At 41.9% G+C, this 16527-nt stretch overlaps 1 protein-coding gene across 3 annotated transcripts in view; it reads right to left on the reverse strand.

Moving 5' to 3' along the window:
• PDS5A (PDS5 cohesin associated factor A) overlaps positions 1 to 16527 on the reverse strand; it is a 153161-nt gene that overhangs the window by 75632 nt on the left and 61002 nt on the right. For all 3 annotated transcript variants that reach the window (XM_075859341.1, XM_075859335.1, XM_075859328.1), the window contains exons 3-4: positions 2650 to 2853; positions 1404 to 1490 (exon numbers count right to left, since the gene is read on the reverse strand). In XM_075859341.1, coding sequence (XP_075715456.1) covers positions 1404 to 1490; positions 2650 to 2853 — 291 coding nt within the window. The remainder of the gene's footprint in view (positions 1 to 1403; positions 1491 to 2649; positions 2854 to 16527) is intronic.

The raw sequence follows: 16527 nt of genomic DNA on the forward strand, positions 1-16527 counted from the left end.
TCTTTTGTCGATGGAGCTGTAGGAGGGCTTGTTTTTTTGAGAGGAGCTATAGTTTTTATAGGTACCATTTTTGGATACATGCGACTTTTTGATCACTTTTTATTTACATTTTTGTAGGGCAAAGTGACAAAAAAAACAGAAATTCTGGCATTGTTTTTTATGTTGTTTATTTTACGCCGCTTACAGCGTGGAATAAATAACAATATTTTTATCGTTTAGGTCGTTAGTTACGGTGATAGCAAATATGTATGGTTTATTTATTTTTTCAATAAAGGACTTTATAAGGGAAAAAGGGCGATTGGATTTTATTTTATTACTTGAAACTTCTATTATATTTTTTACAACAGTTTTTTCCCCACTTTCCTTTAGTCCCACTAGGGGACTTGAAGGCCTAACTGTCAGATTTTTTTTCTAATACATTACACTACCTATGTACTAGGCAGAACGGGAGGCCACTATTAGGCCTACGGTTGCCATTGCAGCCACCGACACCCCGGCGATTTCATTGCTGGGGCGTCGATGAGCTGCAAACCCCTTAAACGCAGCGATCGCTTTTGACCGCTGCATTTAAGGGGTTAATGTGGGAAATCGAAGCAAACTTCGGTCACCGCCATTACAGCAGGGTGTCAGCTGTAAGATACAGCGGACATCCGGGGATGATAGCGCCGACTCCGCTTCTGAGCCTTTGCCATCCATTTGTCGTAAGAATACGACATCTTGCTGGAAGTACTGGCTTTCCATGACGTATACTTACGACAAATGTCGGGAACGGGTTAAAGGCTTAGGAAACTAAACCTTTGCAGGTGTTTTGTGTTGATTCGCTGATTAAGAGTGTGACACCATGAGTCTACAATCTTGAACTTTTAACCAATATTAAAATTCTCTGAAAGACTACATTTTGGAATTTTATTAACGGTTAGCCATAATCACCAACAATAAAGAGGAAAAAAAATGCTGGAAATAGATAACTCTGTGTGTAATGAATCTATATAAATAGGAGTTTCACTTTTTGAGTTGATTTACGGAAATAAATTAACTTTTTGATGATATTCTAATATATTGAGAAGGACTAGTATGCACGTCGGAACGTGGGAAGGGGACCCTTCCTGTGACGTGCATGTACATGAAAATGCGTTAAGGGGTTAAATAACTATGATTCGCCTAATTACCTTGATTAGCTACTGCCATTTTCCAATAAGCAAAATACACACACAAAAAAAAACCCTGACTGATTATGGCATGTTGCTGATGAAATATTACTTTACTGAGCTAGTTCCTAACTCTGGACCAGCATTATAATATATAGTTTATACTTATTTTAAACGTATTGCAGCTTTTGTAGTAATAAAGAAACATTAGATAAGTGTCACAAAAAATAACAGAAAAGTGAAAGAATTAAATACCTCAAGTAGGTAAAAATATCTGTTGAATTGTGGGCTTTTAGTGTCTTCTAGACCTTTCAACTGTCTTGTTATAAACAAGAATATGTCCTGTAGAGAAAAAAAAACCACACTAAATAGTAAAGGCTTAGCAGATTTACAGAATAACTAAGGCCCTCCTAACATCACGTTCATTCACGAGGTTTAGAATGTACGTTGGGAAAGCGCAGGGCAAACATGCAAAAAGTGTACATAGGGCTCCATTAGCCCCAACAAAGGCAACAAGAGTCCGTCACCGTCTGTGCTTAACCTAGAAGTCAGAAGCTTTTCCCGGCATATACGTCAAATGAAGTGCAATAAACTTGAAGCAAAGAAGGCCTTAAAGGATATATTAAATGCAAAGCTACATTCAAGTCTTAACCGAAATGGTCAAGGAAATAGGTCCATTTATTTGATCAGTCACAAGAATATGTTGCTGTATTTATGGGCAGCATATTATGCCCGGTATACTGGGTTATCATACCGAATGGCAGAGGCAGAGCGCCGCTCAAATAACAGCCGCTAAGAAAGGATACAGCAAGCTCATAGTTAAAGGGATTTTCCGAGATAAAATGACTATGCGTTGACGCTTATAATTTATTAATGTAAATATAATTGTAATATGCTTACATTTCCCAAAGTGTCCCGGTTTCCAGATCCTGCCATGGGGTACTTGCCGGGTGACGTCACTCTCTGGCCGCTGTGTTGATCTTCAATTATTTTCTGGGTATACGAAACGTCACTTGTGACATGCCGTGTATGGGCTGTTCTGTTGTACCACCCGTAACGCGCATGCGCGGTTCCTTCTGTTATCTCGAAAACAGCAGGGACGAGAACAGCAGGGAACGCGCATGCGCGTCACGGGCTGTACAACAGAACAGCCCATACATGGCATGTCACAAGTGACGTGTCGTATACCCAGAAAAGGATTGAAAATCAACACAGCGGCCACAGCAGGATCTGAAACGGGGCCACTTTGGAAAAGTATATTACAAATGTATTTACATTAATAAATTACACAGTCATTTTATCTCGGACAACTCCTTTAAGATTCTGCTGTATGCATGTGCCTATGTCCCCACCCCCTCATTAGTGATTGACGGCTGCTGTGAATACAGACAGATTACCCAGCATGCTCGAAGTAAGGACCTGGTGCTTTTGACTAGTCTGAATTAAATAAAATATGAAAAATAAGTCTCCCTAACCAGCCAGTAGGTTTACTACACATTACCTTTAATTTATCATGTGAGGTGTATGGGGCCTCTGGTGCATATATTCTGAAGATGTCAGCCAAACAGCAGGCCACAAGTAGGCGGACATCTTTATTTGGATTCCTGAGGAAGAATTCACATGAAAGGTGCAAGGCTAAAGGGAGATATTGCTGTTTTTCATCTTCTGAATCCTGGTCCATATCCATAAACGTTTTAACCACCATCTGAGTAAAAAACAAAATTAAGTATTTTATGTCTGTAGTAATCATCAAGGACAACTTCTTGCAACCCATTGGACATATCTGAACTAGTAGTACCATCCCCAAATTAAGGAAAAATGTAGCTTGTTCCTTAACTAGAGCAAAAACCCACCTTCCAGCAACATTACACAGGTTACATTCAGGGTTAATAAAGATATAAAGCAGATTAACCCTGTAAATGCATCCCATTACTTATGTAGTACTGATCCAGAGTTGCAGCCTATATCTGCACATGGCTGACTGTGGTGATTTGCATTCTGGGAAGTTATTTTACCAGGCACTTTACAGTAATCTGATGTAGAAGAAACAATCTTTAACACTGCATTACACGAGCCAGGCTGAACGGTTTTCGCTGTTCAGTCGTTAATGCGATCATTGCTCATTCGCCCACAACTATTATCTGAAAGGACCAGTGTCACAAAAAAATTTTTTTTAGATCAATTTGACTTTAGTGTGTTATTAAACATTTTTTTATTTGTGTGTTTGTTTTTTTTATTTTTTCCACTTTTTCTTCCCTATGGGGGCTGCCATTTTTTTTCCCATTTCTGTATGTTTCGATTAACGACACATAGACATGGAATACGGCACATACAGACCCATAGTGAATGCGAACGGGGAACGTTCCATCCACTATGCTGTACGCCGTCTGTGTGGGAACGGCGCGACGTTCGGCGCCATTTTCCTGTGGACCGGAAGTCGCGGCCGGACAGTAAGATTACTACTTCCGGTCGCGGCTTCCGGACTTGTGCACTTGGAGCGGCGATAGCAGACGGAGCGGCGGCGGCAGGAGCAGGTAAGTGATTTCTATGTAGGTTCGTTATTCAGTGTGTTTACTAGTGTATGTTAACCTACTACACTGTGTGTTAGCTCAAAAAGTGGCGACACACAGTGTAGGAGGTTAGACCGTTCAATCCCCTCGTTTCTCCCGGCACTAGCCAGGATAAAGGAGGGGGGGTTCGGAGAGCTCACTAGAGCGAGTGAGTTTTCTCAAATTTTGCAGCATAAAGCAATGTGGTTGCTTTACCACATGCAATGCTGCAATTTTGGGAATTGCTCCATCTAGTGACCAGCGCTGGGAAATATTATAAATTAGAATCTTATTTATAATATTTCCTGACTCAAGAAAAAAATAAAAAAATTAGAACAATGTCTAATCACCTATACACTAATTGTTTAACTAAAAAAAAAAAAAATGTTTTTCTAGCGACACATTACCTTGAACTACGAACGATTGGAAGACTTCGGATTAGACGAGGGGATGTGGTGGCAATGAGCGCTAATTTTTTATTCAGGTAGATCGTGGAAACCGAACAATTTATCGTTCGTTGTTCAATTGCACACTATTACACGTAGTGTTTCTCTCTCACATTCTAACGATCATACAAAAATGCATATGATAACCGCCTCGTCTAAGAGAGCATTTAGCCATAGTCTTGTCATAATCCAATATATTCTGGTATCCAAAAGCAATCTGGACTAATACAGGCTATAATTCATTCAGTATCATAAGTTATATAACGAGAGAAAAGAGGATATAGTTAGAGAACGATAGATAGATATATTTGCCATGGTATAAGGGGCGATTTATCGGAGTTGCAAAAAGGGATGATTATTGTCTTTCGGGCCAAGGCTGGCAGTATTTCTCAAACAGTGCAGTTTGTGAACGGTTTGTGTGCTGCTGTGGTGAAAGTGTATCGTAGGGTGAACTAATGGCACCATTGGGAATAACCAACGTGGAGACTGCGGAGCGCCACGTGCCATTAATGTGAGGTGAACGTCGGCTACGAAGGTGAAATAGGGCCGAACGACACACTACAGTGGAGAAGCTCACCGTAAAAATCAACCAGGGGGCTACCAGACGTGTATCTGAAACAGTTTAGCAAACCCTACTGCGTATGTGGCTCAGAAGCAGATGGATGGTCACTGCTCCTATGCTAACAAAGGTGAATCGGGGAAAAAAGGCTTCAATTTGCACGGAAGCATTGGAATTGGACCACCGATGATTGGAAAATGGCTGCTTTCCTCGATGAGTCACTTTTTCTGCTCCCTCGAACTGATGGACGTTGGCGTGTCAGGCGAGAAACAGAGAACAAACACCCAGCAACTGTTGCTGGAAGAACACAAGCTGGTGGCAGCAGCGTTATGGTCTGAGGATTTTTTTTCATGGCATTCTCTGGGCCCACTTATCCATGTGGAAGGCTCTGAACTGAGTAGGGTATGAATCCTTCATTGCACATCACGTCCACCCATACATGCTGTTTGTCTTCCCTGGGGCAGATGGAATCTTCCAGCAAGACAATGAGACATGTCATACGGCTAGAAATGTCCGGCAGTGGTTGGAAGAGCACAACCAAGACTTCCAAGTACTTCCCTGACCCCCTAATTCACCAGACGTGAACCCAATTGAGCATCTGTGGGACCACCTCGATCTTGTTCGCACTATGGATCCTCCCCCACGCGCCCTCCAGCAAATGTGGGATGCACTGCAGTCAGCATTGCCCCAGATACCGGCGACAACCTACCAGCACCTTATTGAGTCACTCCCAGCCAGTCTAGTTGGTGGTCATAATAATGTGACTCGACTGTGTGTACACACACTTTTTATATTTATTGTACATTATTATTTTAAGTTGAATTACTGCTATATTTATTATACTTATAAATGTGAGGTTCTTAGCTCTGTTTGATCAAATTGTGCAATCCCACCTGCCACGAGATTATATATATATATATATATATATATATATATATATATACATATACATACATATACATATACATACATACATACACATACACACACACACACACACACACACATAGGAGACTTACGTCTATCAATAAATGGTGCCATGAAAAAGTACAACTTGTCGTGCAAAAAAAAAAGTCCTCATACGGCTATGTCGACGAAAAAATAAACAAGTCATGGCTTTTGGAAGGCGGAGGAGGGAAAAACTAAAATGCAAAAAAAAAAAAAAAAAAGAAGGAAGATTGTACGGGAATAGTGTCACAATTTTTTATTTTTTTTAACATCAGTTTGATTTTAGTCTTTTATTAAAAACTTTTATATTTATTTGTGTGTTTGTGTTTTACTTTTTTATTTTTACACTTTTTCTTCCCTATGGGGGCTGCCATTTTTTACTCCATTTCTGTATGTGTCGATTAACGACACATACAGACATGGAGTACGGCAGCCCCAGTGTGAATGCGAACGGGGCCCGTTCCATCCGCTATGGTGTACGCCGTCTGTGTGGGAACGGCGCATGCGCCGCTCCCACACAGTCCAAGTTGAACTGCGCGCCGTCCGGCGCCATTTTCCTGTGGACCGGAAGTCGCGGCCAGACAGTAAGATTACTACTCCCGGTCGCGGCTTCCGGACTTGTGTACTTGGAGCAGCGGCAGCAGACGGAGCGGCGGCGACAGGAGCAGGTAAGTGATTTCTATGTATGTTCGTGTTTCAGTGTGTTTACTACTGTATGTAAACCTTCTAGACTGTGTGTTAGCTCAAAAAATGGCGACACACAGTGTAGGAGGTTAGACCGTTCAAACCCCTAGTTTCTCCCGGCACTAGCCAGGATAAAGGAGGGGGGGATTCTGAGAGCTCACTAGAGCGAGGGATTTTTTCCCAATTTTGCAGCATAAAGCAATGTGGTTTTTTGCTAACACATTCCCTTTAAGGGGTTGTGATCGTTTTACACACTGAGAATCAGAATAGTTCCTGTCCACAGGGTAGGTCATCAGTATATGATCGGTAGGGTCCAACACCCGGACGCCACACCGATCACCTGTTTTAGCTACCTCCGGGCACCAAAAGTCAGTGGAAGCAGATGGCTCTAGTCACTGTATAGCGGCCAAACTGCAGTTCTGCTCCTATTCAAGTGAAGAGCAGCGTTGTAGTTCTGAAGCACAGCCGCTATACAATGTACGCAACCGTCTGCTTCCAGCATCCTCCTATGGATTGGTCATCAGTATGAAAAAACTGTCCATGCACAGACAACCCCTTTAATGTCAGCAATGTAACTCTAAACTGATACAATAGACTTATCAGGAAATGGCCGAGGCTCCCTGCCCACGGCCGCAGCCGTGTACACGGCCCGTGATTACAGGAACGGCCGGGGATAGTCGCCCGCGTTTGCGGGCTGTGGTCCCATTATAAAGTATGGGAGCACGGTCCGTAAAATCAAAAAACAGAACATCCTATTTTTTACGGATGCTTTCTAGGGCCCGGACACCTTCCCGTGAATATATGGAAAGGCGACTGTTGGCCATAGAAATTAGTGGATTAGTATTTTGATCCAAAATTACGGTTGTGTGCATGGAGCCTAAATGTTTACATGTGTATATGGTTTTGGAATGAATAATAAATTGGTGCCTTGCTATAACAACGCTATGTTCATGCTTTCATCCCTTTTATTCGGGGTTCCACGAAAATTTACTTCACTTTTGACAGCAAGAACAGTGCAGTATGCAGAGATATTCCAGTCTTCAAAATAACGAAGACCTCAACAGACATTACTAGTAGTCAGTAGGGTTTGGCGCTGACCAGATCTGTCGTTAAAAGCCATTGCACAGATGTGAACTAAGCCATAAAACAATACTTCTGAAACATTAGTTTTCGTCTAAATTTGGTCTAATTTATTATACAGAGATTAAGGCCACACGGAGCGGCTCAGACATGGTTGCGACCAACAACCGCGCCGGGACCATGCTTGACACGGCTGTCAAATAACCGATTAATGGCTGCGTGTTAATGCGGGTAAAACGTCCCTTTACCTGCAAAATCGTGCGAAGATTAATTAATACACTATTTATGGCCGCGCAATTGTGCAGGTAAAAGGGCCGTTGTACCGGCAATAACGCGTGGCCATTAACAGGGTATTTGATAGCCTCGCCAAACTAGACGCCGCTGCTGTTGTTGGCCGCATCGCAACCGTGTCAGGGCCGCTCCGTGTGGCCTTACCCTTAATTGCTGTAGGAGACTGATGTCGATGATGTCCATTACCTCTGCATTGAAAAACATGAGCATCATCTCCAAAAGGGGCATGGACTTAGTGAAGCCAAGAAACAAAATAAAGCTTTTCCTTTGATGCGAGTGATGAGTAAAGAAGCCAGGCACCAGTCTAATAAGCACACGGTTTACCCGGCTTCTGGGAATCAAGATGAAGTGACCCCAGTACCTCAACATTTACAGTTCGTGGTGGCAAGCTCTGTGTCACGGACCTCATGCTGTTTTCGGTAATTGTCTGAGCTGTTCAGAACTTTATTCATTTGTGATAAAAACTTTCCATTCTTTTCCTACAAATATTGAAACTTATAATACATTAGAGCAGATTTATTAATGTATTTAAAGAGGCTCTGTCACCACATTATAAGTGGCCTATCTTGTACATGATGTGATCGACGCTGTAATGTAGAAGTGTTTTTTATTTAGAATAACGACCATTATGACCTATATTAGCTTTATGCTAATGAGTTTCTCAATGTCCAAGTGGGCGTGTTTTACTTTTTGACCAAGTGGGCGTTGTACAGAGGAGTGTATGACGCTGACCAATCAGTGACCAATCAGCGTTATACACTTCTCTCCATTTATTGACACAACACATAGCGATACAGCTATATCGCTATGTGCAGCCAAATACACAAACACTAACATTACTGCAGTGTCCTGACAATGAATATGCATTACCTCCAGCCAGGACGTGAGGTCTATTCAGAATCCTGACCACTTCTGTAGCGTCTCTGATTACAGCGTAGCAAGCGTAGTCTCGCGAGATCATTCAAAGCGAGATCTCGGGGTGCTATGCTGTAAATCACAGAGACGCTACAGAAGTGGTCAGGATTCTGAATACACATCACGTCCTGGCTGGAGGTAATGTATATTCATTATCAGGACACTGCAGTAATGTTAGTGTTTGTGTATGCGGCTGCACATAACGATATAGCTATATCGCTATCTGCAGAGTAAATTAATGCAGGAGGAAATGAACACAGCCCAATACTACAATAAAATAATTTACCACAGAAGTGTAATCTTATTTTGTTAAACACAACCAGACAAATCACTACCATGTGTGCTATTTCTAGACGAACAACTATAAACAAATGATGGATATCTAGTAAAGTACAAGACACATGCGCTAGAGGTGTGGAGGGACAAGGACTGCAATTCAGGTCTTCAATTAAAATGCAAGGACGCATAATAGGGCAAATGGGGCAATTGCCCATGAGCCACCACCCCATAGTGACCTACACTACTTCGCAGATATGCAGCATTTTTTACATGCTATGCATCAGCACGGTGGCTCAGTGGTTAGCACTATTGCCTTGCAGCGCTTCAAATCCAACCAAGGACAACATCTGCATGGAGAACCCCTCCAGGTACTCTGGTTTCCTCCCACACCCCAAAAACATACGAAGAGGAAATTTAAACCGCCGGATGAACGGCGTCCAAAAAACAACGTCAAAATTCTCATTTCTCCCATTCCCCCCATAAAAATGAAATAAAAAAGTTAATCTTCAAGTCCTATAAAATAGTACTAATGAAAACGACACATTGGCCTGCAAAAATCAAGCCCACATACGGCCAGACTGAAAAATAAAAAAATTACGTCTCTTGGAATGCGGCGATTCAAAAACAAGTCATTTTTTTCTAAAAGGCTTTTTATTGTGCAAACGTAGGAAAACATAAAACCTTTACATATTTGATATCCCCGTAATCGTGCCGACCCATAGAATAAAGTGAACATGTTATTTACGCTGCATAGTAAACGGCGTAAATTTATAACGTGAAAATTAATGCTGGAATAGCTGCTTATTTACAATTCTCTCCTAAAATAAAGTTAACAAAAGTTAATCAATATATTATAAGCATCTAAAAATGGTACAAAATACAACTCGTTCCACAAAAAACAAGCCCTTATACGGCTATGTCGACGGAATAAAAAAAAAGTTACAGTTCTTGGAATGCGACCGTGAAAAAACAAAAAATAATCCTTGGTCATTAACGTGCACATCGATATCTTTCATTTTGCTACCGTGTTTTATCAAAACACTCAGAGCAGAAGTCTAGCATATTCACGAACTGCTGCTAGTTCCACCCACCTTCCGCTGATTTAATTTGCATAGGAAGACATTGGTCAATCAAAAAGGTATTCAATAACGGTGATATTTTAATATTGGCACTACTTATTTCCCCCCACCTTTTGTTGGAAGATAGGACAAGAAAAAGTTGTTTTGTTTGCTTATTTTTTACTTTGGAGTAAATTTATTTTACCCCCTTCCCGACATTTGTCGTATGAATACATCATGGAGAGCTAGTGCTTCCCGCATTTTGTCATATCCATAAGACAAATGGTGGACACAGGCTCAGAAGCTGAGTCGGTGCCACCATCCCCGGGTGTCGGCTGCATCTTATAGCTGACACCCTGGGGTAATGGCAAGGACCGAAGTTTGCTCCGATACCAGTCATTAACCCCTTAAATGCAGCGGTCAAAAGCGATCGCTGCATTTAAGTTGTTTGCAGCTCATCGGAACCCCTGCAATGAAATTGCAGGGGTTCCGGTGGCTGCAATGGCAACCGTAGGCATAATACTGGCCTCCCAGTATGCCTAGCACAGAAGCCTTCCAGGACCCGCCCGGCGGCTGAGCCTGAAAGGCTTCCATATCAGACGGCAAGATGGCGCCGGCTCAGGGGCGCAGCCACCGTCATCAGCTGACATCCACCTGTAACGGCAGGAACCGGAGCTAGCTCTGATCCCTGCCATTAGCGCTTTAGATGCAGCGATTGGAAGCGATAGTTGCATCTTAGAGGTTGCTTGAAGATCGCCAGCCCTGCCATCAGGGTTGGCGACTGCTGCTATGGCAACAGGAGACCTAACAATTACCTCCTGCTCTGCCATTACGGAAGCCGATTAGGCCCCGCCGGGAGGCGTAGCCTAATCGGCTTGCTGTCAGTGAATGACTGACAGATCTAGTACATTGCACTACATAGGTAGTGCAATGTATTATAAAAAAAATAATCTGACAGTTGGACCTTCAAGTCCCCTAGTGGGACTTGAAAAAAAGTGTAAGGAAAAAAAAAACCAAAAAGGATAAAAAAAAAAAAAAAAAAAGGTTGTAAAAACATAATAAAAGTTTCAAGGAATAAAATAAAAAACACATATCGCCCTGTTCACTTATCAAGTCCTTTATGATTGAAAAAAATAAATAAGCCATACATATTTGGTATCGCCGTGTCCGTAACGGCCTGAAGTTTAAAAATATTATAATATTTATTCCACGCGGTGAACGGCGTAAAAAAAAAAAAAACCTGTAAAAAACTATACCAGAATTTGTTTTTTGGTCACTTTGTCCTACAAATATTGGAATAAGAAGTGATCAAGTCGCATGTATCCAAAAATGGTACCTATATAAACAACTATAGCTCGTCTCACAGACAAGCCCTCATACAGCTCAGTTGACGAAAAAATGAAAACGTTATTGTTCTCAAAACTTGGCGACAGAAAAAAATACATTATTTTCACAAAAGTAATTTTATTGTCCAAAAAGTTGTAAAACATAAAAAAGTGCTATAAATTAGGTATCGCCGGAATCGTACTGACCCTCAGAATAAAGTTAACATATAATCATAAACTACAACGTGTGGTGGACGCTGTATAAAAAAAAAAAAAAACACCTTAAAAATGATGCCAGAGTTGCAGTTTTTGGGTTATCTTGCCTCCCACAAAATAGCATAAAAAGTGATCAAAAAGTCACATGTGGTACCAACAAAAACTACAGCTCGTACCGCAAAAAACAGCCCTTATACCACCACGTCTATGAAAAACATAAAATGAATTAGTTAAAGAGGCTCTGTCACCAGATTTTGCAACCCCTATCTCCTATTGCAGCAGATCGGCGCTGCAATGGAGATAAGAGTAACGTTTTTTTTTTTTTAAAAACAAGCATTTTTGGCCAAGTTATGACCATTTTTATATTTATGTAAATGAGGCTTTCTAAAGTACAACTGGGCGTGTATTGTGTTCGTTACATCGGGCGTTTTTACTTCTTTTACTAGCTGGGCGTTGTGTATAGAAGTATCATCCACTTCTCTTCACAACGCCCAGCTTCTGGCAGTGCAGACACCGTGTTCTCGAGAGATCACGCTGTGACGTCACTCACTTCCTGCCCCAGGTCCTGCATTGTGTCGGACGAGCGAGGAAACATCGGCACCAGAGGCTACAGTTGATTCTGCAGCAGCATCGGCGTTTGCAGGTAAGTCGATGTAGCTACTTACCTGCAAACGCTGATGCTGCTGCAGAATCAACTGTAGCCTCTGGTGCCGATGTGGCCGACACGATGCAGGACCTGGGGCAGGAAGTGAGTGACGTCACAGCGTGATCTCTCGAGAACACGCTGTGTCTGCACTGCCAGAAGCTTGGCGTTGTTTAGAGAAGTGGATGATACTTCTATACACAACGCCCAGCTAGTAAAAGAAGTAAAAACGCCCCGATGTGACTAACACAATACACGCCCAGTTGTACTTTTACTGTAAACACGCCCAGTTGTACTTTAGAAAGCCTCATTTACATAAATATAAAAATGGTCATAACTTGGCCAAAAATGCTCGTTTAAAAAAACAAAAAAAAACGTTACTCTTATCTACATTGCAGTGCCGATCTGCTGCAATAGGAGATAGGGGTTGCAAAATCTGGTGACAGAGCCTCTTTAAGGCTCCAACAAGGTCAGGAAAGAAAAATATGCAGTTGTGCCGGCCCGAGGGGAACATTTCTTCCGTTTCAAGAGACGAATTATCAAGGCACTAAAATTAGGGAACCAGGAAGGGGAGGGCCCAAACATATCTGCTGGAAGCGAGGGTGCCGGCATTATACCAGGACAACACTTCCCAGCAAAATTCCCCAAACTTCAAAGGTGCGAAGTGTGGACCAAAAGAGGAATAAGTAAGGACCATTTATTAGTGCGACACCGGCCTGTGCAGAAAGTATTGCTTCACAGCGAAATACACATCTATGGATCATTTTATTGTTTTTTTTTAACCCAGTTATTATACCACCTGGCTAAACTCCTGATTTACTCTGCCCAGCTTACATATGCCCCCACATTATAAACGGAAACACCAGCAATACTCAAACAAAACTACTACCAAGCAAATCCACACTCCAAAAGCAAAATGGCGCTCCCTCCCCTCTGAACCCTACAGCGTGCCCAAACAGTAGTTTACTTCCATAAATATGGCATCGGGAGAACCCTTTCAACAATTTTTGGGATGTGTGTCTCCAGTGGCATAAGCTGGGAACGACAAATTTGCCACTGAAATAGCATATCTATGGGAAAATTTACATTTTTACTTTTCCATAAATTATTGCGCTGCAGATTGTGCAAAGTCCTGTAGGGTGAAAATGCTCACTACACCCCTTAATAAATGCCTTGAGGAGAGTGATTTCCAAAATGGGGTCACTTCTCAAGGGTTTATTTTATTATTTCACATCAGAGCCTCTGCAATTGTGAACCAATACTTTGTAGATCGCAAAATTAGGCCTCAATTTCGCATGGTACTCTTTCACTCCTGAGCCCTGTCAAATGTCCAGGCAAAAGATTAGGGCCACACGTAGGGTGTTTCTAAAACCGAGAAACAGCATAATAATTAGAGCTGTTTTGTTATGGTGGCACAAGCTGGGCACCACATATTGGCATATCTATTGAAAAAATCCCATTTTCACCCTGCAACACCAAGTGCACACTAATTTCTGTAAAACACCCGCGGGGTTAACATGCCCACTACACCCCTAGGGGTCACTGCTGGGGGGTGTTTCCACTGTTTTGGTCCCACAGGGGCTTTGCAAATGCAACATAGCAACCAGAAACCAATCCAGCAAAATCTACACGCCAAATGCCGCTCCTTCCTTCTGAGTCCTGCCGTGTGCCCAAACAGCTGTTTATGACCACATATGAGGTATTGCTGTACTCAGGAGAAGTTGCTTTACAAATGCTGGAGTTCGTTTTTCCCTTTATTTGTTGAGAAAATGAGAAACGTTGAGCTGAATTTACGTCTTATTGAAGAAAAGAGATTGTTTTTATTTTCACTGCCCAATTCTAAGAAACACCTGTGGGATCAAAATGCTCATACACCCCTAGATGACTTCCTCAAGGGGTGTAGTTTCCTAAATGGAGTAACTTTTTTGGCGTTTGCAAATGCGACATGGCCTCCGCAAACCATTCCTGCTAAATGTGATCTCCAAAAGCCAAGTAGCGCTCTTTCCCTTGTGAGCCGTGTCGTTTGTCCAAACGGCCGTTTATGACCACATGTGGGAAATTGCTCTACAAATGTTGGTGGTTTTTCTCCTTTAGTCCTTGTGGAAATGAGAAAAATTAGCTAAACCTACATTTTCTTTGAAAAAAAAAAGTAGATTCTCACGGCCTGCTTCCAATAACTTCTGCAAACAGCCTGTGGGGTCAAAATGCTCTCTATACCCCTAGATAATTTCCTTGAGGTGTGTAGTTTCCTAAATGGGGTCACTTTTGGGGGATTTCCACTCTTTTGGCACCGCAAGAGCCCTTCAAACCGGACATGGTGCCTAAAATTTATTCTAATAAAAAGAAGGCCCCAAAATCCTTTACGTGCTCCTTTGCTTCTGAGGCCGGTGCTTCAGTACATTACCCAACTAGGGCCACATGTGGGATATTTTCTAAATCTGCAAAACCTGGGCAATATATATGGAGTTGCATTTCTCTGGTAAAACCTTCAGTGTTACAGAAAAAAAAATAGATAAATTAATTTCTGCTAAATAAATAAAAAAAAAAATAATTTGTAAATTTCACCTCTAATTTGCTTGAATTCCTGTGAAACATCTAAAGGGTTAAGAAACTTTCTAAATGCTGTCTTGAATACTTAGAGGGGTGAAGTTTTTTTAAATGGGGCAATTTATGGGGGGTTTCGAATATATAAGGCCCTCAAAGCCACTTCACAACTGAACTGGTCCTTTTGAAATTTTCTTTAATGTGAGAAATTGCTGCTCAAGTTCTAAGCCTTGTAACGTCATAGAAAAATAAAAGGATGTCAACTATGTCAATCTAAAGTAGACATATGGGGGATGTTAATTAGCAAAAGTTGTGTGTGGTATAACTGCCTGTCTTACAAGCAGATACATTTAAATTTAGAAAAAATGCAAATTTTCTTAATTTTTCGCTAAATTTTTGTGTTTTTCACAATTAAATTGTAACAGCGGAAGGAGGTGAAGGGAACAAGTGAGCCCTAATCTACCCACCGCCCTGTCCCTGCCTACTTGCAACGACCCGCTCTAGGCGACGGGGTACAACTTGGCGGCGGTCCCTACGCTGACTAAATGCAAGGGGATACAAACAGGGAACAAGCAAGGGAAGGGGCAGTAGCCCACGGAACACCGTGAGGGAACGGAGTGGTGAACGAGCAGTCAGGATCAGGATGTAATGAAGTATACAAACGCAGAGCACGGAGCAGGAAGCAAGCCGGGGGCAGAGCGAAGCAGGATAAGCGGGAACTGAAGCAAGGCTGAAGCACGGCAGAAGCAGGCTGGAGCAAGGCAGCAGTGGGGCCAGGAAACCAAGAAGAATCACAAGCAATGAGGAAGAGAAAACGGCAGGTATAAATGGACAGGGGGCGGAGCTAACTCCGAACTGACCAGGCCGCGGTAGGCTCTCCCACTCCTGAGCCTGCCACCCTGATTGGTGGGAGCAGGTGTCAGTCTAAGAGGTCTGGCCTCAGGTGTCGATTGATTAGTCCTGGGAGTATCCACAGACGTAGTGCCTGGCAGATCCTTTACATAAATACTGAATGTATTGAGCAAATTTTGCCAGTAACATAAGGTCCAATGTGTCACAAGAAAACTCCCTCAGAATCACTTGGATAGGTAAAAGCATTCCGAAGTAATTACCACATAAAGTGAAACATGTCAGATTTTAAAAATGAGGCTGTCGGGAAGGTCAAAAGTGGTCAAAGAGGGAAGGGGTTAAATCAATTTATTTAAAGTTACGGTGCAAACTACTGAAACCCCCCCACCACGAAAAAAATAAATACGGTAAACACTCCTGAGTAAGAAGATTACCCAGCTTATGTTGTAACATACTGACCAGACATTTAATGGTGCCCAGAACCAAAAAGCGGTAAATTTCTACTATCAAGTGGCATTTTTTCCATTAGATACCACCATGCTGGCCTACACAGCAAAATACATTTTAACCCCTTAATGACCAGCCTATTTTGGACCTTAATGACCAAGCTATTTTTTATGTTTTTCAATCGTTACATTCCAAGAGCTATAACCTTCTTATAGCTGTAGAACGTCTTGTTTTTTGCGGGACAAGTTGTATTTTTTAATAGCACCATTTTTAGGTACATATTATTTATTGATTAACTTTTATTAACTTTTTTTGGGGGGGGGGGGAATAGAAACAAATCTGAAATTTCGCCACTCTTTTTTGCGTCCTAAAGCTACGCCGTTTACCGTGTGGTATAAATAACACAATAACTTTCAGCGGGTTGTTACGATTGCAACGATACCAAATTTGTATAGTTTTTGTATGTTTTACTACTTTTACACAGTAAAAACGCTTTTTTTTCAAAATTATTTGTTTTTGTGTCTCCATATTTGAAGAGCCGTAATG

Source organism: Rhinoderma darwinii, chromosome 1 (genome assembly GCF_050947455.1).
Source record: "Rhinoderma darwinii isolate aRhiDar2 chromosome 1, aRhiDar2.hap1, whole genome shotgun sequence".
Classification (NCBI taxonomy): Eukaryota; Metazoa; Chordata; class Amphibia; order Anura; family Rhinodermatidae; genus Rhinoderma; species Rhinoderma darwinii.